At 54.4% G+C, this 21,615-nt stretch overlaps 1 protein-coding gene across 1 annotated transcript in view; it reads left to right on the forward strand.

Annotated features, from left to right (window-relative positions):
* Positions 1-21,615, forward strand: part of DNAH9 (dynein axonemal heavy chain 9) — a 277,538-nt gene that overhangs the window by 152,363 nt on the left and 103,560 nt on the right. Inside the window, 5 exon segments of the mRNA XM_066364537.1 lie at positions 1,425-1,533; positions 1,794-1,941; positions 4,332-4,506; positions 7,236-7,409; positions 8,702-8,909. Coding sequence (XP_066220634.1) covers positions 1,425-1,533; positions 1,794-1,941; positions 4,332-4,506; positions 7,236-7,409; positions 8,702-8,909 — 814 coding nt within the window.

Genomic DNA, 21,615 nt, shown 5'->3' on the forward strand with positions numbered 1-21,615 from the left:
TTAAGATCCTGATTTCCTTTATTACCAGTGTCTTTAATAGACATCTGAGAACTCATTCACCCGAATGAGCAGCTGTCACTTTCTTCAACGGCATGGCCATTGCTCACCCCATTTTCAGTGCTGTTCTCATTTCCTTTGGAATCTTCTGCACACACATTAAGTTTTGGACCTGAAAGGAGTCTTAAATCACCTATTAAATCTTTTCTTTTTTTTACTTTTTTCTTTTTTCTATAAATAAGGAAACTGAGGATCAGAAACTAAGCCTGTCAAATACCCACAATGGTGACAAATCTTTATTCATGGAGAATATATTTTACTTTTTATAAACAATGAAAAATAAAAAATAACCAAAGGAGAGGAGAAAGCCAGTGGAGATGTTTATATATACAGAAATAAAATATTTATGTAGCAGGGAATCCAATTTTACATGAAATAAATAAAAATGTCTATTCTCAAAATAAGTAAGTAAATAAATGAAACACTAGCTGAATTCTAGTCCAGTGGCTATGAGGCTGGTAGTGGCTTCCAGACTTGCTCAGAATGCACACCCAGATCAGAAGTCTTACAATGGCTCCAACATTCATAGACTTACAAGAAGAAATGTGTGCATTCTCAGAGGACTGCTTTAACAAAAACAGTCATAATATGAAGCCTAAGCTTTTTACTTTAATAATAGTATTCCCAATATGGCCTCTAGTTCATCTGAATCACTGACATCAATTTAAACTTTTTAGATAACCGTTTTCCTGATTCAGTACACACACACACACACACACACACACACACACACACACACACACAAACACACGGATGTTGGTGGAGGGTATGCAGGAGGCGAGAGAAAGTATTGTTAAATAAAATTTAGAAATAGTTATACAGTTGATCCTTGAACAATGTGGATTTGAGCGGCACCAGTCCACTTCTACATAGACGTCTCAGTCGACTCGCTCCGTTGGAATCCTCATTGTTCGCGGGCCCACTGGTGGTGTGGGATCTGCATCTGCGGGCTGCCGACTTGTGTAGGCAGTTTTATGACTGCATGGCCAGTCGGCACTCCTGACCTCTGGGTTGTTCAATGGCCAGTCGGCACTCCTGACCTCCAGGTTGCTCAATGGTCAGTGGGCACTCCTGACCTCTGGGTTGCTCAGTGGTCAGTGGGCACTCCTGACCTCTGGGTTGCTCAGTGGTCAGTGGGCACTCCTGACCTCTGGGTTGCTCGATGGTCAGTGGGCACTCCTAACCTCCAGGTTGCTCAGTGGTCAGTGGGCACTCCTGACCTCCGGGTTGCTCAATGGTCAGTGGTAACCCCATAGAAGAAAATCACCACTCTTAGTCCCTCCTAGGAGGAATCAGCTACGTCTCCACCAGCTGACCAAGCGTCCTCGTCCCCGTCTGACCTGTATGTCCCTTCCTGTCGTCTCCAGGTACTGACCCTGGCAAGCAATGAGAGGATCCCTCTGAGTCCCACAATGAGGCTCCTCTTTGAGGTTGGTCACCTGCGCATGGCCACGCCAGCAACGGTCTCCAGAGCAGGTGTGGCCCAAGGGCGAGGGAGGAACCATAAACAGCCTGTGTGGTGAGAACAGGCACCTTCGGGATGACATACGATGTTGTTGGCTTTGATGTCAGCTAATATCAATCCGTTGGAGTTGGTCCCCATAGAAAAGCCAGATCTCTGTTCTTTTTAAACCCAATCTTCTGCATATTTTCCAGAGATAAAATAACTCTCTGGGGTAAAGCAGATTCTGGCATCCGTGGAAAATTCATGGAGCCCCATTCGCTGTTGCTCCCAGGGATCCTGTATATCAACGCGGCAGACCTGGGATGGAGCCCCTTCGTCAGCAGCTGGGTCGACAGGAGGGAGACCCAGACAGAGAGGGCCAACCTCACCGTTCTGTTTGACAAGTATGTTCCCACCTGCTTAGACACACTCAGAACCAGGTAAGCCCAACATGAAGGATGGTGGTAAGTTAATCCAACAATAAAAAAACCTATTGGACCTGAGCAGATGGTGGCACAGTGGACAGAGCATCGACCTGGGATGCTGAGGACCCAGCTTTGAAACCCCAAGGTTGCCAGCTTGAACGTAGACTCATCTGGCTTGAGCCTGGGGTCACCAGCTTGAGCACGAGGTCACAGGCTCGAGAGTGGTATCATAGACATGACCCCATAATCACTGACATAAGTCCAAGGCCACTGGCTTGAGCCCAAGGTCACTGGCTTGAGCAAGGGGTCACTGGCTTGTCTTGAAGCCCCCCCACCACCCTGGTCAAGGCAAGTATGAGAAGCAACAATAAACAACTAAAGGGCTGCAATTATGAGTTGATGCTCCTCATCTCTCTCCTCTCCTGTCTGTCTGTCCCTGTCTATGACCCTCTCTCTGTTCAACAAAGACAGAGGGAGCATAAAACGGGACATAGAAGTCATAAAAAGAAAACAGAATAGAAAAATACAATATCTGACATCAAAATACACTGGAAGAAATAAACAATAGGTTTGATGAAATCAAATATTGAATTAGCTCTTTGGAAGAAAAGGTAGAAAAAGAAATATCCAATCAGAGCAGCAAAAAGAAAAAATGAATTAAAAAGAATGAGGCTATTCTAAGGGACCTTTGGGATAACATGAAGTGTAAAACATTCATATCATAGGAGTACCAGAAGGAAAGAAGAGAAAGTAAGGAATTGAGAACCCATTTAAAGAAATAATGACTGAAAAATGTCCTAGCCTGTTGAAGCGTAGAGTCCCAAACAAGATGGACCCAGAGAGGGCCACGCCACGGTGCATCGAGATCAAAACGGCAAAGGTTAAAGACAAAGAGAGAGTCACAAAAGCAGCGAGAGAAACGCAGAGAGTTACCTATAAGGAAGCTCCCAGAAGACTGTCAGCTCATTTCTGAACAGAAATGTTTCAAGCTAGAAGGGACTGGCATGAAATATTCAAAGTGATGGAGAGCAAAGACCTACAACCAATGCTAGTTACTCAACAAGGATACAATTTAAAATTAAAAGAGAAAGAGCTTACCAGACCAAAAACAAAACAAAACACTAAACAAGTTTGTTCCCTTCAAATTGGTACTGTATTTCAAGAAATATTAAAGGGCCCACTTTAAGGAGATTAAGAAGAAAAGAAAAGGGGGAAAAGAACAGAGGAACAGAGTTAAAAGCATAAAATGGCAATAAATCCATACCTATCAATAATCAATTTAAATGTAATTAGATTAAATGAGCCAATCAAAAGGCATCAGGTAGTTTCATAGATAGGAAAGCAAGACCCATATATGTATGTGCTGTCCACAAGAGACTCACCTCCAAACAAAAGCTACCCACGGACTAAAAGTAAAAAGGTGGAAAAAGATAGTTCATGTAAAAGGAAATGAAAAAAATAATTCTGGGGTAGCCATACTTATACCTGACAAAAATGACTTTCAAGTTGTCAGTTGATGGCACTGCTCGTTGTATAAGGTGGACCTTGGATCTGCGTAGCCTGTGAGCTCAGCTTCCCCGGGGAGGTGCCCGTGTAGGCAGGCGGGCGAAACGAGTTGAGTGTGGGGGTACATGGTGTGCTCCATGTGTACGTGTGGTGAGACGAGAGTTCACGCCGCGTGCGCATGTATGTGTGTGCACGCAGATGTCATCCCAACCCCTTGGGCATAGGGCAGCTCTTGACATCTGCCTTTCAGTCAAGACCTCCAAAGCCAAGATTAGAAGTATGATATAAAACCAGGCCAGGACAGAGGTACCTTTTTGGAAGAAAAAAACGACAAGTGAATCATGACTCATGATTGTGTAAAAGAGCCCTCTATCTCAGGCCACTCTGCCCCCCCCCCTCCCCAGAGACGACTCCGGCTTCAGAGTATATATTTTCTATATTTTCAACGTATTTTAATTGACCGACCCCCTCTGAGTTGAAGCTGTGGAAAATCAGAATTACACCCACCTTGACTTGGGTGCTTTTTGACGATTGAAGAAACTGTGAAAGGAAAGAGATAGTGACTCCTTTGGTGGCGGCTGCCTGCATCCCCAGGGGGTGAGAGGGCCTCATCAATGCTCAGAAAAGGGAAGAGGAGAGGGGTGAGGATCGGAAGAAAGGAAGGTGAGGGAGGAAGCCTTCTCGGGAGCTCTCTGGTCCTCCACTTCTTCACAAAGGAAGCGGACCTCAAAATAGCTGATGAGAATAAGGGTTTGAGTCACGCCTCTGGGTTCCCAAAGAACTTAGACACGTCATGAGCCCGCCCAACCCAGGCGATCCCCTAGCTTTCCAACAACGCCTGTGGGATGGAAAACCCGGGGTGTCAGAACATGGCTGGGGCTCTCTCTCTCTCTCTGCAGATTTAAGAAGAGAATCCCCATCCCAGACCAGAGCATGGTGGAGACGCTGTGCCACCTGCTCCAGTGTCTCCTGACCCAGGAGGACGTCCCGGCAGACGGCCCCAAGGAGACATACGAGCTGTACTTTGTGTTTGCTGCCATCTGGGCTTTCGGCGGAGCGCTGACCTGAGATCAGGTGAGAGCGTGCGTTGAGGTGGACTTTCCCGTTCAAGCCTGCGGTGGCAGAAATGGATCTTCCGGCAAAGAGGCGAAAGGTAGAGCAGCTAGATGTCCAAGTTAACACGAAGGTATCAAACGACATACAGTATTGAGTCATCCCCTTGTTCAGCTAGAGACATCAGTCCCCTTGAAGAGCACTAGGACGTGAGACACGCAGTCGGGGTGTATGTGGAAGCCGTTGTGTTTGGGGAGGGGTTAGGGAACGCATCCCTGATTCTGTGGAGAGACCCAGAGCCTGGGGGCTTCTCTCCCAGCAGCGCCCAACAAGCAGTGGAGATGCGAGATGAAAGATCCTCGGTCAGTTCCTTCTATCTCCTAATAGAAAAATTCAAATCCGCTCAAGTCTGTGCGAGTCCAGCAGACACATCCCTCCTGGTGTCTCCGGGGCACTCGGAGCTGCAGGTGGCCATGCGGCCCCTTGGAGGAGGACAATAGAGAGAGCTGTTAGCAGCAGGGCGTACCCAGAATGCCTGCAAGCTGCGTGCCTGCCTGGCAAGCAACACTAACAGAGCTCTGAGTGGAGAGGAAGAGGTGAGCCAAGGCATTGACATCCTGAGCCACCAGCGGCTGCTTGCATTTGAAAAGCAAAACAGAAACGCAATATACAGAAGGCCCCATAGTCGTCGGAGGGGCGGGGAAGGTCAGTGCCGGCTGAACGTTTTACAGCAAAACGGCAGGAAAGGGTCTCTCAGAAGCACGTGCTCTCGGAGAGCGCTGGGGAGAGAGCCCAGGACCCCGCGGTCGACGCCCATTGTCCCGCCCTGTGCTCTGGAGGGGTCAGCTCTGGCGCCTTCTGTCTTCTCGCGGGTGGCGCAGGACTGGTGCTGACCGCCCGGAGCATGTGGAAGACTAAGTGAGGTGAGGCGAGGTTCAAAGCTCTGCTACAGTACGGGTCCGGATGAAAGGGTGGGAAGGGGACCAGAGGATTTTCAGAATCCAGTGAGACGGGGTTTCAGAGGGAGCCTCTTCGCGGAGGTCACTGCCGCAGAGATGCCCAGTGTGTTGAGCAGGGTCATGGGATGACTCTGCAAAGGCAACCTTGTCTTCGTAGTGTCCAATTACAGGAGAGAGGGGACGACCCAGACGGCAGGAGGGTGAGACCAGGTGGGCGGCGTCCCCAGGGGGTGAGAGAGCCTCATCAATGCTGAGGGCGTGGCTGAGAAACCGGGGAGCTCAGGGTAGAACTGGGGGTGAGCAAAGGAGGTCTCCTTCTTTCTAGATGTGGCCCTCACCTTGGATTTTTCCATACAAACATAAAGTCTGCTTTTCATAGGAAGTTAAAGGTTTGTGAGAAAATTTTACCCATGAATTGAAAAATGGTGATATTTTCCCCTTAGGGCTTCTAATTGCAGAGAACCGTATTGAGAAGATAGTGTCCCCTTAGTTCCGAATTCAAATCAGAACAAGAACAGCAAACAAATCTGCTCTTGCCTTACGGCCTACTTCCCTTCTTGTTTTAAGGCAATAGAATGCAATTCGACTGTCTAATAGTCAGAAAAATGGAGGCTGCCATTTCTTCCGAGCCCAGAGGCACTGCCACGCACCCAGCTTCCTGGTCTGTCTAGCCCTTTAGCCGTCCTCTCTGTCTGTCCTCCGAGAACATTTCCCAAATGCCCAGTCGGGGCCTCTTTCCTTTTTAGTATTTCTCCGAGGTCTGTGTGTTCAGAGTGAGCTTGCTCCAACAGAGGTCGTCCAGTAGTGACAGGCATGTTCTGAAGAGAGAGAGAGAGAGAGAGAGAGAGAGTGTCTGCGTGCGTGTTCTGGCTTGTTGGCTTGGACACAAGAAGACGGTTTGCGTCCACCTATCCTCAAGGGTTCCCGATTTGATATGTATGCATGTAAAGTATACGTCTCCACATGGTCCTGTCAGAAGGCCAGGATAGCTTTCTCTCTGCTCCTCCTCGTTTGTTACAATTTTAGCCCTTGAAGGACCCTTAGAAACTTTCTTTCCGAAGCCCCTCACTCTCCAGATGAGGAGACTCGGGCACAGAAAGCGAGACTCTCCCTTTGGTCGAGTGCCTGACTCCCTCCCGAGTCTTCCTCCTCGTCCAGCCTGTGCTCCTCGGTGTCAACAGTCACCGCTTTGTCTGGCCCGTCCCTGGTGCCGTCCTGGACATGGGTGGGTCTCAGAGTCAGTCCACCCTCCGGGAGTTCCCGGCCACACTTGTCCGTCTGTGGCCGCGGGCTCTCTCCTCCATGCTCTCACCCTCCTCCTCCCGGCCCCCTCCACCCTGCGATGGCTCTGAGATGCGCCGGAGCCGGGGGAGCTCAGCTGTGTGGTCACACGGGCACCGGCACGTGTTCGAGGGAGGCCCCCGCTCGGCCGTGTCTTGTTCGGGCTGATCCTTGGTGGCGTGGCGTCGTTCCTTCCTGGGAGAGCTAGTCCGTCAGGCAGACTTGCCCAAGCAGGAGCACCTGGTGTCCCCTGCCCTGCCCTCCTGCTGGATGCCCGGACAGCCTGTCCTCCAGCTCTGAGAGCCCTTCTGCCGGATGCCGGACGGCCTGTCCTCCAGCTCTGAGAGCCCTTCTGCCGGATGCCCGGACGGCCTGTCCTCCAGCTCTGAGAGCCCTTCTGCCGGATGCCGGACGGCCTGTCCTCCAGCTCTGAGAGCCCTTCTGCCGGATGCCGGACGGCCTGTCCTCCAGCTCTGAGAGCCCTGACACCGACCCGCTGTGTCTTGGCAGCTCGTGGACTACCGGGCGGACTTCAGCAGGTGGTGGCTGGCCGAGTTCAGGACAGTCAAGTTCCCCTCCCAGGGAACCATCTCCGACTATTACGTCGACCCGGAGACCAAGAAGTTTGAGTCGTGGTCCAAGCTCATCCCTCGGTTTGAACTTGACCCCGAGGTGCCTCTGCAGGTGAGTGTGTCTGAGCGACCGGGGAAGCACCGTCACCAGGGGTCGGCCGTGGCTCTGGGAGCAGCCCCTCCTAAGTATCCAAGGCTTCTGACCTTGTCAGGAGCTGGTCACCTCCAGACTCGCGCCTTTTAGAAGAGAGCATAGGTGCCGTGAAGTCACAGGTTCACCCCCAGGGGCCAGGTGACCTCACTCCCGGAGCTCACCGGCCTCCCGGGGCTCCCGGGGCCGACGGCGGCTGCAGGAGGATCAGAAATGCGTTGGAGAGGCCACAGGGACGCAGACAGCGGTGGCGGAGGAGGGCGGGCATGCTCTCCACCCAGAGTCTACAGACCGACCTCGCTGTGAGGCCACAGGGACGCAGACAGCGGAGGTGGAGAGGGGCGGGCATGCTCTCCACCCAGAGTCTACAGACCGACCTCGCTGTGAGGCCACAGGGACGCAGACAGCGGAGGTGGAGAGGGGCGGGCATGCTCTCCACCCAGAGTCTACAGACCGACCTCGCTGTGAGGCCACAGGGACGCGGACAGCGGAGGCGGAGGAGGGCGGGCATGCTCTCCACCCAGAGTCTACAGACCGACCTCGCTGTGAGGCCACAGGGACGCAGACAGCGGAGGTGGAGAGGGGCGGGCATGCTCTCCACCCAGAGTCTACAGACCGACCTCGCTGTGAGGCCACAGGGACGCAGACAGCGGAGGTGGAGAGGGGCGGGCATGCTCTCCACCCAGAGTCTACAGACCGACCTCGCTGTGAGGCCACAGGGACGCAGACAGCGGAGGTGGAGGAGGGCGGGCATGCTCTCCACCCAGAGTCTACAGACCGACCTCGCTGTGAGGCCACAGGGACGCAGACAGCGGAGGTGGAGAGGGGCGGGCATGCTCTCCACCCAGAGTCTACAGACCGACCTCGCTGTGAGGCCACAGGGACGCAGACAGCGGAGGTGGAGAGGGGCGGGCATGCTCTCCACCCAGAGTCTACAGACCGACCTCGCTGTGAGGCCACAGGGACGCAGACAGCGGAGGCGGAGGAGGGCGGGCATGCTCTCCACCCAGGGTCTATAGAACGACCTCGCTGTGAGGCCACAGGGACGCAGACAGCGGTGGCGGAGGAGGGCGGGCATGCTCTCCGCCCAGAGTCTACAGACCGACCTCGCTGGGGATAATCGGGAAGACCTCCTCCCGCGGCAGCGAGACCCCAGGCGGCAGAACCCCCTCTTCTGAAAGGCTCCGAGAACACGCTGTGGGGCGCCCGCTGCTCGCACGAGCCCCTGGCACGCCCACGTGCTCCCGTTCCAGGCTTGTCTGGTGCACACGAGCGAGACCGTCCGCACCTGCTACTTCACGGAGCGGCTCCTGAGGCAGCGGCGGCCGCTCCTGTTGGTGGGGACGGCGGGCACGGGCAAGTCGGTGCTGGTGGGGGCCACGCTGGCCAGCCTGGACGCCGAGCAGTACCTGGTGAGGAAGGTGCCCTTCAACTACTACACCACGTCCGCGACGCTGCAGGGTAAGGGGTCCGGGGGGCGCGGCGGAGGGCGGGGGTGACCGAGCAGCCCGCCACCTCCCTGGGCCAGGGCGGAGTGGCAGCTGCTGGCTCCGCCGGACAGGGCGTTTGTTCTCTCAGGCCCCTTCTCGCCGCTCCCCTCCTTTCTCTGCCCAACGCCTCTGCTCCACTTCTCCTGCACCCCTCAGCGTGGCCCCTGCCCCACCCGTTCTCCTAGCAGCTTCTCCTGCACCCCTCAGCATGGCCCCTGCCCCACCTGTTCTCCTAGCAGCTTCTCCTGCACCCCTCAGCATGGCCCCTGCCCCACCTGTTCTCCTAGCAGCTTCTCCTGCACCCCTCAGCATGGCCCCTGCCCCACCCGTTCTCCTAGCAGCTTCTCCTGCACCCCTCAGCATGGCCCCTGCCCCACCCGTTCTCCTAGCAGCTTCCCCTGCACCCCTCAGCATGGTCCCTGCCCCACCCGTTCTCCTAGCAGCTTCTCCTGCACCCCTCAGCATGCCCCCTGCCCCACCCGTTCTCCTAGCAGCTTCCCCTGCACCCCTCAGCATGCTGCCCCACCCGTTCTCCTAGCAGCTTCTCCTGCACCCCTCAGCATGCCCCCTGCCCCACCCGTTCTCCTAGCAGCTTCTCCTGCACCCCTCAGCATGCCCCCTGCCCCACCCATTCTCCTTCTCCTGCACCCCTCAGCATGCCCCCTGCCCCACCTGTTCTCCTAGCAGCTTCTCCTGCACCCCTCAGCATGCCCCCTGCCCCACCTGTTCTCCTAGCAGCTTCTCCTGCACCCCTCAGCATGCCCCCACCCGTTCTCCTAGCAGCTTCTCCTGCACCCCTCAGCATGGCCCCTGCCCCACCCGTTCTCCTAGCAGCTTCTCCTGCACCCCTCAGCATGGCCCCTGCCCCACCCGTTCTCCTTCTCCTGCACCCCTCAGCATGGCCTCTGCCCCACCCGTTCTCCTAGCAGCTTCTCCTGCACCCCTCAGCATGGCCCCTGCCCCACCCGTTCTCCTAGCAGCTTCTCCTGCACCCCTCAGCATGGCCCCTGCCCCACCCGTTCTCCTAGCAGCTTCTCCTGCACCCCTCAGCATGCCCCCTGCCCCACCCGTTCTCCTAGCAGCTTCTCCTGCACCCCTCAGCATGGCCCCTGCCCCACCCGTTCTCCTAGCAGCTTCCCCTGCACCCCTCAGCATGGCCCCTGCCCCACCTGTTCTCCTAGCAGCTTCTCCTGCACCCCTCAGCATGCCCCCTGCCCCACCCATTCTCCTTCTCCTGCACCCCTCAGCATGCTGCCCCACCCATTCTCCTTCTCCTGCACCCCTCAGCATGCCCCCTGCCCCACCTGTTCTCCTAGCAGCTTCTCCTGCACCCCTCAGCATGCTGCCCCACCCATTCTCCTTCTCCTGCACCCCTCAGCATGGCCTCTGCCCCACCCGTTCTCCTAGCAGCTTCCCCTGCACCCCTCAGCATGCTGCCCCACCCATTCTCCTTCTCCTGCACCCCTCAGCATGCCCCCTGCCCCACCTGTTCTCCTAGCAGCTTCTCCTGCACCCCTCAGCATGCTGCCCCACCCATTCTCCTTCTCCTGCACCCCTCAGCATGCCCCCTGCCCCACCTGTTCTCCTAGCAGCTTCTCCTGCACCCCTCAGCATGCCCCCTGCCCCACCTGTTCTCCTAGCAGCTTCTCCTGCACCCCTCAGCATGCCCCCTGCCCCACCTGTTCTCCTAGCAGCTTCTCCTGCACCCCTCAGCATGCCCCCTGCCCCACCCATTCTCCTTCTCCTGCACCCCTCAGCATGGCCTCTGCCCCACCTGTTCTCCTAGCAGCTTCTCCTGCACCCCTCAGCATGCTGCCCCACCCATTCTCCTTCTCCTGCACCCCTCAGCATGGCCCCTGCCCCACCCGTTCTCCTAGCAGCTTCTCCTGCACCCCTCAGCATGGCCCCTGCCCCACCCGTTCTCCTTCTCCTGCACCCCTCAGCATGGCCTCTGCCCCACCCGTTCTCCTAGCAGCTTCTCCTGCACCCCTCAGCATGGCCCCTGCCCCACCCGTTCTCCTTCTCCTGCACCCCTCAGCATGGCCCCTGCCCCACCCGTTCTCCTTCTCCTGCACCCCTCAGCATGGCCTCTGCCCCACCCGTTCTCCTAGCAGCTTCTCCTGCACCCCTCAGCATGCCCCCTGCCCCACCCGTTCTCCTAGCAGCTTCTCCTGCACCCCTCAGCATGGCCCCTGCCCCACCCGTTCTCCTTCTCCTGCACCCCTCAGCATGGCCTCTGCCCCACCCGTTCTCCTAGCAGCTTCTCCTGCACCCCTCAGCATGCCCCCTGCCCCACCCGTTCTCCTAGCAGCTTCTCCTGCACCCCTCAGCATGCCCCCTGCCCCATCCATTCTCCTAGCAGCTTCTCCTGCACCCCTCAGCATGCTGCCCCACCCATTCTCCTTCTCCTGCACCCCTCAGCATGCCCCCTGCCCCACCTGTTCTCCTAGCAGCTTCTCCTGCACCCCTCAGCATGCCCCTGCCCCACCCATTCTCCTTCTCCTGCACCCCTCAGCATGGCCCCTGCCCCACCCGTTCTCCTAGCAGCTTCTCCTGCACCCCTCAGCATGGCCCCTGCCCCACCCGTTCTCCTAGCAGCTTCTCCTGCACCCCTCAGCATGGCCCCTGCCCCACCCGTTCTCCTAGCAGCTTCTCCTGCACCCCTCAGCATGGCCCCTGCCCCACCCATTCTCCTTCTCCTGCACCCCTCAGCATGCCCCCTGCCCCACCTGTTCTCCTAGCAGCTTCTCCTGCACCCCTCAGCATGCCCCCTCCCCACCCGTTCTCCTAGCAGCTTCTCCTGCACCCCTCAGCATACCCCCTGCCCCACCCGTTCTCCTAGCAGCTTCTCCTGCACCCCTCAGCATGGCCCCTGCCCCACCCGTTCTCCTAGCAGCTTCTCCTGCACCCCTCAGCATGCCCCCTGCCCCACCTGTTCTCCTAGCAGCTTCTCCTGCACCCCTCAGCATGCCCCTGCCCCACCCATTCTCCTTCTCCTGCACCCCTCAGCATGCCCCCTGCCCCACCCGTTCTCCTAGCAGCTTCTCCTGCACCCCTCAGCATGCCCCCTGCCCCACCTGTTCTCCTAGCAGCTTCTCCTGCACCCCTCAGCATGGCCCCTGCCCCACCCATTCTCCTTCTCCTGCACCCCTCAGCATGCCCCCTGCCCCACCCGTTCTCCTAGCAGCTTCTCCTGCACCCCTCAGCATGCCCCCTGCCCCACCCGTTCTCCTAGCAGCTTCTCCTGCACCCCTCAGCATGGCCCCTGCCCCACCCGTTCTCCTAGCAGCTTCCCCTGCACCCCTCAGCATGCCCCCTGCCCCACCTGTTCTCCTAGCAGCTTCCCCTGCACCCCTCAGCATGGCCCCTGCCCCACCCGTTCTCCTAGCAGCTTCTCCTGCACCCCTCAGCATGCCCCCTGCCCCACCCGTTCTCCTAGCAGCTTCTCCTGCACCCCTCAGCATGGCCCCTGCCCCACCTGTTCTCCTAGCAGCTGTAATCATGGTGCACTTTCGAGTTTAATCTGCATGATTAACATTTTTCTCCAGCATTTTTCTTTTTCTTTTTTGGTTTTTTGGTTTTCTTTCCAAGTGAGAGGAGGGGAGACAGAGAGACAGGCTCCCGCTTGTACCCTTACTGGGATCCACCCAGTAACCCCCATCCGGGGCCATGCTCACACCTGAACTATTTTTAGCACCTGAGGTAGAGGCTGCACAGAGCCATCCTCAGCACCCAGGGCCAATGCACTTGAACCAATCAAGCTATGGCTGCGGGAGGAGAAAAGAAAGAGAGAGAGAAGGGGAGGATGTGGGGTGGAGAAGCAGATGGGCGCTTCTCCTGTGTGCCCTGACCGGGAATCGAACCCAGAACATCCACACACCAGGCCGACGCTCTACCACTGAGCCAACCAGCAGGACTGTGATGATCATCTCTGTCTGTATAAGAGAGAAAACAAGGCTTAGCCGTGTTAAGTGACTTTTCTCTAAGTCCTGTGGTGAGTCTGATTTCAAACTGTCTTACTTCATCGAGCTGCAGCGGCCTTCCACCCTGATCAAACTGGGAGCCTCACATCTGAACTTCCACAGTAGAATGCCAACTTTGCTTCTGTTCATCTGATAGCTGGAGCACATAGCTATCTCTCCTCTTGATAGTAAATAAAATAGGCCCTTTAATCAGTCACTGAAACACTCAGACTTCAGTTGATTATCCCCAGCAGCTGCACGAGGCGCAGATTACTAACACAGGCATCACCCCTGAGGGAGGCGGCACTGGTGTCCTTCCCTGCCCCCCGGCATCTCCAGCCTCCCAAACCCGCCACCTTGCCTTCACCCCTTCACTGAGTTACAACTTAATCATCCACTCTGGGGTTTTGTTGATGGTTAGGATAATAAAAAATAATGTCAAGTTATTTTTATCTTCTGTAACATCTCAGTAGAAAATAATGCCCATTTTGTAACCTGATAAACCTTTCATAAGTGCTGGTGATATATACCTTTTCAGAATTTAGTACCTGAAAATAAAAAAAAAATTTATACAAAAGGAGAGATATATAATATTTGTCCAGGATGCCATGGTTACTGTAATTTAGTTCTGAACTCTGGGGTAGGCAGTTCATAAAGGGCAACATGAGAGACATTGTTTATTTGGTTACAATAGCTACACCATCTTAGATGGCTGGTACAAATAAGTTTCTTCTCCTATATTCTTTTAGAATCCATTTAAGTTTCAATTTGAATTGTCTCTTAAAAGACCTTAGGTTAAGCCTCTTCTCATTCCTTTTGAAAATATAATTTTTTTTAAATAAGGGAATTTTCAATGACCCATAGGCAGTATAGCTTAGAAAGGAAAAAGGTGACTCAGAGAACTTGGCCAAGGCATCGTGGGTTTCTCTTTGTGGTACAGAGAGAATGGACCAAAGATGATGCACTTCAGAATTCTGAATTCTCTTACCACCCGACTGTGATTTGAATTATTCAACAAATATGATATATGAGTGCTTAATTAGACTAATTAGAGAAGAGCTCAGGTGTCTGAGTCTTTGTGTAAAATGCGTCCCCGTAACCTGTTCATTGGAAGTTTGATGTTGGATGGCATCGTGAAAGCTGTGATCAAACGCTCAGCCTCAAAGGGGCATCGACTTACATTCTTGCAGGTAGACAGTGCTTCTCTGCTTGCCCAATGTCTTCCAAAAAGGAGACTACACAAGACTTCATTACCAAAGATTTCACTCTTGTGAGCAAGACACTCTTCTCGGAATAGGGGAAGGAAATTTCAAAGTATAAGGACATGGAAAGCAACACATATTTTAGACAATAGAGAAACTATTCCGTAAATTTTGATACTTCCAAATTATAGAACACGAAGCAGCAATTAAAACCAAGACCTCTTCCCAGGCAGGCGCTCACGAAGGAGAGGCTGGGTTCAGTTGGAGGGTGACGATCATAAAGCCCAGCGTCAAGAAGCTGGACAAGTCCAAGTCCGCCATCTCCTAGGTGAAAGGCTTTCTTTTTCTTTATTTTTTAATTCATTTTAGAGAGAGGGGACAGAGACAGAGAAAGAGAAGGGGGGAGGAACAGGAAGCATCAACTCCCATATGTGCCTTGACCAGGCAAGCCTGGGGTTTCGAACCGGCGACCTCAGCGTTTCAGGTCAACGATTTACCCACTGCACCACCGCAGGTCAGGTGGTAAAAGGCTTTCTTTGAGCTGGATATGAACTTGGACTTCAAGGCCCAGCTACTGAAGCTGAATGTAATAACAGCCACACCCACCATGGGAATTCAGAATATTTTTTGTCTCAAGAAAAATGTTCCCAATACCAACAGACACCCTGGGGCCAAAGGCCATGAGCTCAGGTGGCTCTGTCCCTTCTGCCTGGTCACCACGGAGATGTGGCAGGGGAGACACCCACATTCCAGGCTGGAAGAGAGTAGAGCCGGCTTCTTCTAAGACTCTGAGAGGGATGCCTGAGCATCCTTCTTGTTCCAGCCTGGCCCGGGAGCCAACACTGGTCACTGGCAGGGAGCTGGCCGCACTGGCAGCTGGACCGGCAGGGGCTGGAGGTGGGAGAGCTCCGCGTGGTGGGGACGGGTCTGGGTGACAGGAGAGCGCGGGGCCAGGCTCCTGCTGCAGGGAAAAGGCCCTGCGTGTGGATTTCAGCGCACACAGAGAGCGGACCAGGGTTGCCATGGCTGCACTGGCCAAGCCCGTGGTGCTGTTGCGGACCGGAGTTCCACCAGGACCACAGTGCCCCTCTGGGTGCTGGCTGACATCGGCGTGCCGCTCAAGGCAGCAGTGTCACACAGACTGAGCTGTGACCCGCATGCGTGCTGGAGAGCGGAGCCCCCTGCTGAGCCCAGCCCCCCCCCCAACCAGGAGCAGTTGCCTCAAGGGGCTGCCGTCGGTGTGCATAGCAGGTCCCTGGCATCACCCCTGTCGTCTGTCACTCTCAGGGACCTGTGGGACAAAGGCTGGGACCCTAGACGCAAGCGTTCTGAGGCCGCTTTATGTTTCCTCATCAGATCTCCCTTTAGTAATATTTTAAAACTGAAGGAGCCAGCAAAAGCAGCCATGGGGCTTTTAGAGACAACAGTGGATGAGACGAAGCCAAACCGGCAAGTAAAAGAAACTCAAATCCTGCAAAGAGTGGTGACGAGGAAGACGAGGCCGCCAGTCACCACAGAGCTCCCCTTCCGGGAGGACACCAGCGGCACCGGGCAGACCTGGCCCACAGCACCGAGGAGTGTGCAAGGGAGGTCGAACACCAGCGGCACCGGGCAGACCTGGCCGGCAGCACCGAGGAGTGTGCAAGGGAGGTTGAACATCAGCAGAACCACTGTGCGCACGGGCACGTGGTCGAGACCCTGCCAGCGAGAGGAGCCTCAGCTTCCAAACGTGCGGAACAGACTCTGGAGCTTGGAACGGCTCTTGGGGAAGCGGAAGATGGAATCCAGCCTGGAGCCGCGGCTGGAGGCGGTGAGGACGTTTCGGTGGCAAAGGAGAAACACCCCAGGGAATGCAGACCGCACGGAGGACCTAAGGAAAGCACCCCAGGGAATGCAGACCCCACGGGAGGACCTAAGGAAAGCACCCCAGGGAATGCAGACCGCAGGGGAGGACCTAAGGAAAGCACCCCAGGGAATGCAGACCGCACGGGAGGACCTAAGGAAAGCACCCCAGGGAATGCAGACCGCACGGAGGACCTAAGGAAAGCCCGAGCTGAGAGGGCTGCAGAGTCCCACACCCGGGACCTCCAGGGGGAAGCGTCACTAAAGAACACCCTAACGGACCAGACGAGACTCTTGGGAAAGAGAGAGAAGGAAAGGAGTGGAGGAGGAAGTCCCAGGCCCAGGACCTCCGGGGGAAGCGTCACTAAAGAACACCCGAACGGACCAGACGAGACTCTTGGGAAAGAGAGAGAAGGAAAGGAGTGGAGGAGGAAGTCCCAGGCCCGGGAGGTGGCTGCAAAGGCACCTCCGTGAGTTGTGGGGAGACCTCCCCACTGAGAGCCAGCGGCTTCACAAGGAGTTCGCATCCCCCCCCCACCCCCCACCCCCCTGTGCCAGCCGTGCCGGGAGGTGGCGGCCACCCAACGCCGCTCACACCATCAGAAGCACAGCTGCGGCAGGCACCGTGTCCAGCGGAGCGCTGAATCCCAGGAGGGAGCCCCGAGCACCCCGGAAACCCCTTCCCCAGGCACCAAGTCGAGGCTGAACCACCACAGCCGACTGGAGCCGGTCTCAGGGCCGCATCAGCCTGGTGAGGAGGGACGGCTGTGGCTCTCGGTGCCGCTGGAAGGCAGCCGTCCTGGTGTCTTAGTGTGCAGGGGCCGCGCTGCGATCCAGCCGCACCGCTAGGTATTCGTGTGACCGGCTTCCCTGAATCTAATTCTTCTCCAGTTGGCTCTTGTTGATAAACAGGACGTTCCTCACACCTCCAGACAACCTCATGACACTTGCCAAACGCTCATCCAGGAACGCAGGTCCAGAGACCACCCTGAGGCTGTGTGACGTGCTCGTCTTTAATCAGATCTCCTCACAGAAATCGCCCCTGCCAAGGGTCGCACCGCAGATAGAGTGCTTTCCGCTCCGTAAACCACCAACCTCAGCTCATCCTCATTCCTTCCGGCCAACTCAGCACACACGCAGGCAACGGGCTTTTAAGCTTTCTTTTCTTCTTTTTAGGTTCCTACCAGTGGCCAGGTACCCCCTCTCTAGTTTTCTCATGAGTGAGAAGGCACCCTAATTAAACAGCAAGGGCGGGAAGCGCCAGGCAGAACGACATTCAGTAAACTGAGAATGGAAGAGACCATCCAGGGAACACATGACATCAAGTCCTCCTTCAGTGTGGTGAAGAAACACCTAGAATTGGCGGGTGGCGGAATGCCTCGGCTTGTTTCCAGGAAACATGTCAAAAGAAATTGTTTTAAAAAAATATCCGGGCAACTTTTTTTTTTTTTTTTTTTTTTTTTTTGTATTTTTCTGAAGTTGGAAACGAGGAGGCAGTCAGACAGACTCCCGCATGCGCCCGACCGGGATCCACCCGGCATGCCCACCAGGGGGCGATGCTCTGCCCATCTGGGGTGTCGCTCTGTTGCAACCAGAGCCATTCTAGTGCCTGAGGCAGAGGCCACAGAGCCATCCTCAGCGCCCTGGCAAACTTTGCTTCAATGGAGCCTTGGCTACGGGAGGGGAAGAGAGAGACAGAGAGGAAGGAGAGGGGGAGGGGTGGAGAAGCAGATGGGCGCTTCTCCTGTGTGCCCTGGCTGGGAATATAACCTGGGACTCCTGCAAGCCAGGCTGACGCTCTACCACTGAGCCAACTGGCCAGGGCCAGACAACTCTTTTAAAGAGTCTTGTGCCATCTATGATATTTCCTTAGCAACACCCTAAATTCTAAGATGACGAGATTAGTTCACGTTTAAAGATAGTAAGTGCTTCAGTGTTAGGTCCCTTATGGGACCTACTAGGGGCCGTACTGTGCGTGCACTGACTAGCTCACGAGCTGCCTCTTTTTTTTTTTTTTTTTTTTTTTGTATTTTTCTGAAGCTGAAAACGGGGAGAGACAGTCAGACAGACTCCCGCATGCGCCCGACCGGGTCCACCCGGCACGCCCACCAGGGGGCGACGCTCTGCCCACCAGGGGGCGACGCTCTGCCCCTCTGGGGCGTCGCTCTGCTGCGACCAGAGCCACTCTAGCGCCTGGGGCAGAGGCCAAGGAGCCATCCCCAGCGCCCAGGCCATCTTTTGCTCCAATGGAGCTTCGGCTGCGGGAGGGGAAGAGAGAGACAGAGAGGAAGGAGAGGGGGAGGGGTGGAGAAGCAGATGGGTGCCTCTCCTGTGTGCCCTGGCTGGGAATCGAACCCGGGACCTCTGCACGCCAGGCCGACGCTCCACCACTGAGCCAACCGGCCAGGGCCTGTTTATGCCTTCTTAATGGAACTGGGAATAGCGTTTTAAATGAATGTAGACCCTTAGCACAGGTTTTCATTTCTGCATTTATGACGTATTGATGTTTAGACAAATGATTTATTTGCATGCTGAATCCTACCTAGTCCAGGAATATAACACCCTATTTTCACATCGCTCCTCAACAGGGAAATACAATAAAATTCCTTTTCTGAGAATTGTCAGTAAAGAAAAACTTTAAAATAATTTTCTTGAATTTTGTTTTATTAATATGTAAAATGACTTCCTTTACAACTGGATTAAAAAAGGACTGTCAGGCCCTGGCCGGTTGCCTCAGTGGTAGAGCGTCGGCCTGGCGTGCAGAAGTCCCGGGTTCGATTCCCGGCCAGGGCACATAGGAGAAGCGCCCATCTGCTTCTCCACCCCTCCCCCTCTCCTTCCTCTCTGTCTCTCTCTTCCCCTCCCGCAGCAAGGCTCCATTGGAGCAAAGATGGCCCGGGTGCTGAGGATGGCTCCTTGGCCTCTGCCCTGGGCGCTAGAGTGGCTCTGGTCGCAGCAAAGCGACGCCCTGGAGGGGTAGAGCATCGCCCCCTGGTGGGCGTGTCGGGTGGATCCCGGTCGGGCGCATGCGGGAGTCTGTCTGACTGTCTCTCCCTGTTTCCAGCTTCAGAAAAATAAAAAAAGAAAAAAGAAAAAAAAGACTGTCCCTCAATGTGCCTTTAACATCTAGCATTAACAATTTTTTTCTGTTAAATACGTAGTTTCTTTATTAAACTTTTTATTATTAAAAAATTACCAGCTCTTTGGGTTAATAAAAAAAAATCAAGTTTTAAGAGGATAGGCCTCCTCATAGAAAGATGTTTATAATATGTGAAATGTAAAATACAAGCAGAATGTGCAGTCTAATTCTGATTTTGTAAAGGAAAAATCTAACAGGGCAAATAGAGTAGGATAAAATACAGCAAAATATTGAAAGCAGTGCTTATTGCTAGTTGAAGAGTTATGGATAATTTCCATTTTCATCACGATGTGAAAATCATGATATAATTAATCATGATTAATAAGCAGTGCTTATTGCTAGTTGAAGAGTTATGGATAATTTCCATTTTCATCACGATGTGAAAATCATGATATAATTAATCATGATATAATATGTATCGTTTTTGTAATCATGCAAAGTGTGTTATTATTTTTTTGAAAGCATAAGCACAAAGCCCTCACAATATAACTAAAACATCTTAACATGAAGACATTAGACCATGTGGAAAGAAATAGTTCAAACGTAGGGACACAAATCATGTCCATGCAAAGGCAGGCATGATTAATTACTAATACTCTCTGTAAGAATAGGGTCAGGCAATGAGTTAGTCAAAATGGGGATTTCTCAAGGGCAGAAGCCACATGGCAGCCACGGGCAAGAAGTGGTTTATCATGGTCGTTACCTGAGGCAACCCAGGTTAGAATCCTGGTTTTGCCCTCAGGAGCTGTAGGACCTGGCAGTCAAGTCCCCTAATTTCTCCAAGCTTCAGTTTCCTCCTTTGTTAAAAGGCTTAGCCGCTGGTAAGAGTCCAGTACAGGGCTTCTCTGGGGGATGGATGATATAACGCACGTCCACTGCTCAGTGTAGAGCGGCTTCCTAGTAACTAACGCACTGCTCTTGCGTTCAGAGACCGGAGGACTCGATGGGACTGGCGTGGTCAGGGACGTCAGATCGATGGGACAGGCATGGTCAGGGACACCCCTCGAGAGGGGCGGGGATGTGAGGGCTTCCAAGGACTTTCTCCCTGGAGATATGAAAGAAGCAGTAAATTCAGTATCCACAGACCTGAATTCTAATTTCCAGCATAACCTTTAACCTGCCGGAGCCTCTGTTATCACAGCTACAACGTGGAGATTCGGGGTCTTTCTCTGCTTATTCATGCCGTTTGTTATAATAATAAAGTGTATTCATTTATTCCTTAATTTAATAAATGTTTTTTCGAACATCCTACTTTATGTTAGGTCATATTCTAGGGGCTGGGAATGTGACAGGGAGAAAAACAGAAAGATTCCCGGCTTAGAGGAGTGGAGAGTACAGAGGCGATGAGACAGTGAACAAGGTGAATGCGTGAAATATGTAGGATATTAAGAGGTAATGAGTGTTGTGGAGAAAAATGAATCAGGGACCAGGACTGGGGGGGCAGAGCTATTTTAGATAGAGCGCCAGGGAAGGGCTTACCGAGCAAACGGCACTGCAGTGAAGAAATGCCTGAGGTTGGTAAGAAGCCATCTGTGCTGGCCGCCTTTTCTTCCCCGTAGGTGAAAAGCAGGGAGGCAGAGAGACAGACTCCCGCATGTGCCCTGATGGGGGCGATGCTCCGCCCATCTGGGGAGTTGCTCTTCTCAACTCCTGAGGCGAGGCCATGGAGCCATCCTCAGCGCTGGGGGCCAGCTCACTCCAATGGAGCCATGGCTGCGGGAGGAGAGGAGAGAGATAGAGAGGAAGGAGAGGGGAAGGGGTGGAGAAGCAGATGGGTGCTTCTCCTGTGTGCTCTGACCGAGAATTAAACCCAGGACATCTACACACTGGGCCAGTGCTCTACCACTGAGCCAGCCGGCCAGGGCCCTGTGCTGGCCTTTGGGAGAAGAGGATTCTGGGCCCAGGAAACAGAGCAATGGCATCAACGCACAAGTCGGGAGCAGGAGGGCCCGAGAGGAGGGAACGGAGAAGGGAGCCATCCAAGAGAAAAACAGACGTGAGGTGTGTGGAGCAACCAGACCGGCTTTTGCCCCAGTGAAGACAGGGTGCCACCGGAGGGTTTTAAACGGGACTGGCTGATCTGATTGCTGCCTTACAAGGACGCCCTGTCTGCTGCGTGGAGCCTGTAGTGAAGGGGTCTAGGGTAAAAGTAGGAAGACCGTTTGGGAGAGTTTGGGAGTCAGTCGAGGAGAGCTGGTGGACACAGACGGTGGCCATGGAGACAGGGAAAGGAGAGAACCAATGGGAAGCCGCTTTGAGAAGGAGAGTGTTCTTGGAATGCGCGGTCACGGTGAGACCGTGCCGGAGGACCACGTGAGTGGAGAGACAGGGCAGCGGGAGCCACTCCACGCCGCGCCCAGCTGGACGCCAAGCATTCCTCATGGAGAAATTCGGCAAGGTGGCACAGCCCGGGCACGGGTCGGACACGCAGGACTTGCTTACCACCGTGCGGAATCCAGGTCACGGTTCCTTGTATGTCTCACGTGTAGCATCTTCAACGTCAACATGTCAGCTGACCCTGAAGCCCACTCG

The sequence above is a fragment of the Saccopteryx leptura genome, chromosome 2 (genome assembly GCF_036850995.1).
Source record: "Saccopteryx leptura isolate mSacLep1 chromosome 2, mSacLep1_pri_phased_curated, whole genome shotgun sequence".
Classification (NCBI taxonomy): Eukaryota; Metazoa; Chordata; class Mammalia; order Chiroptera; family Emballonuridae; genus Saccopteryx; species Saccopteryx leptura.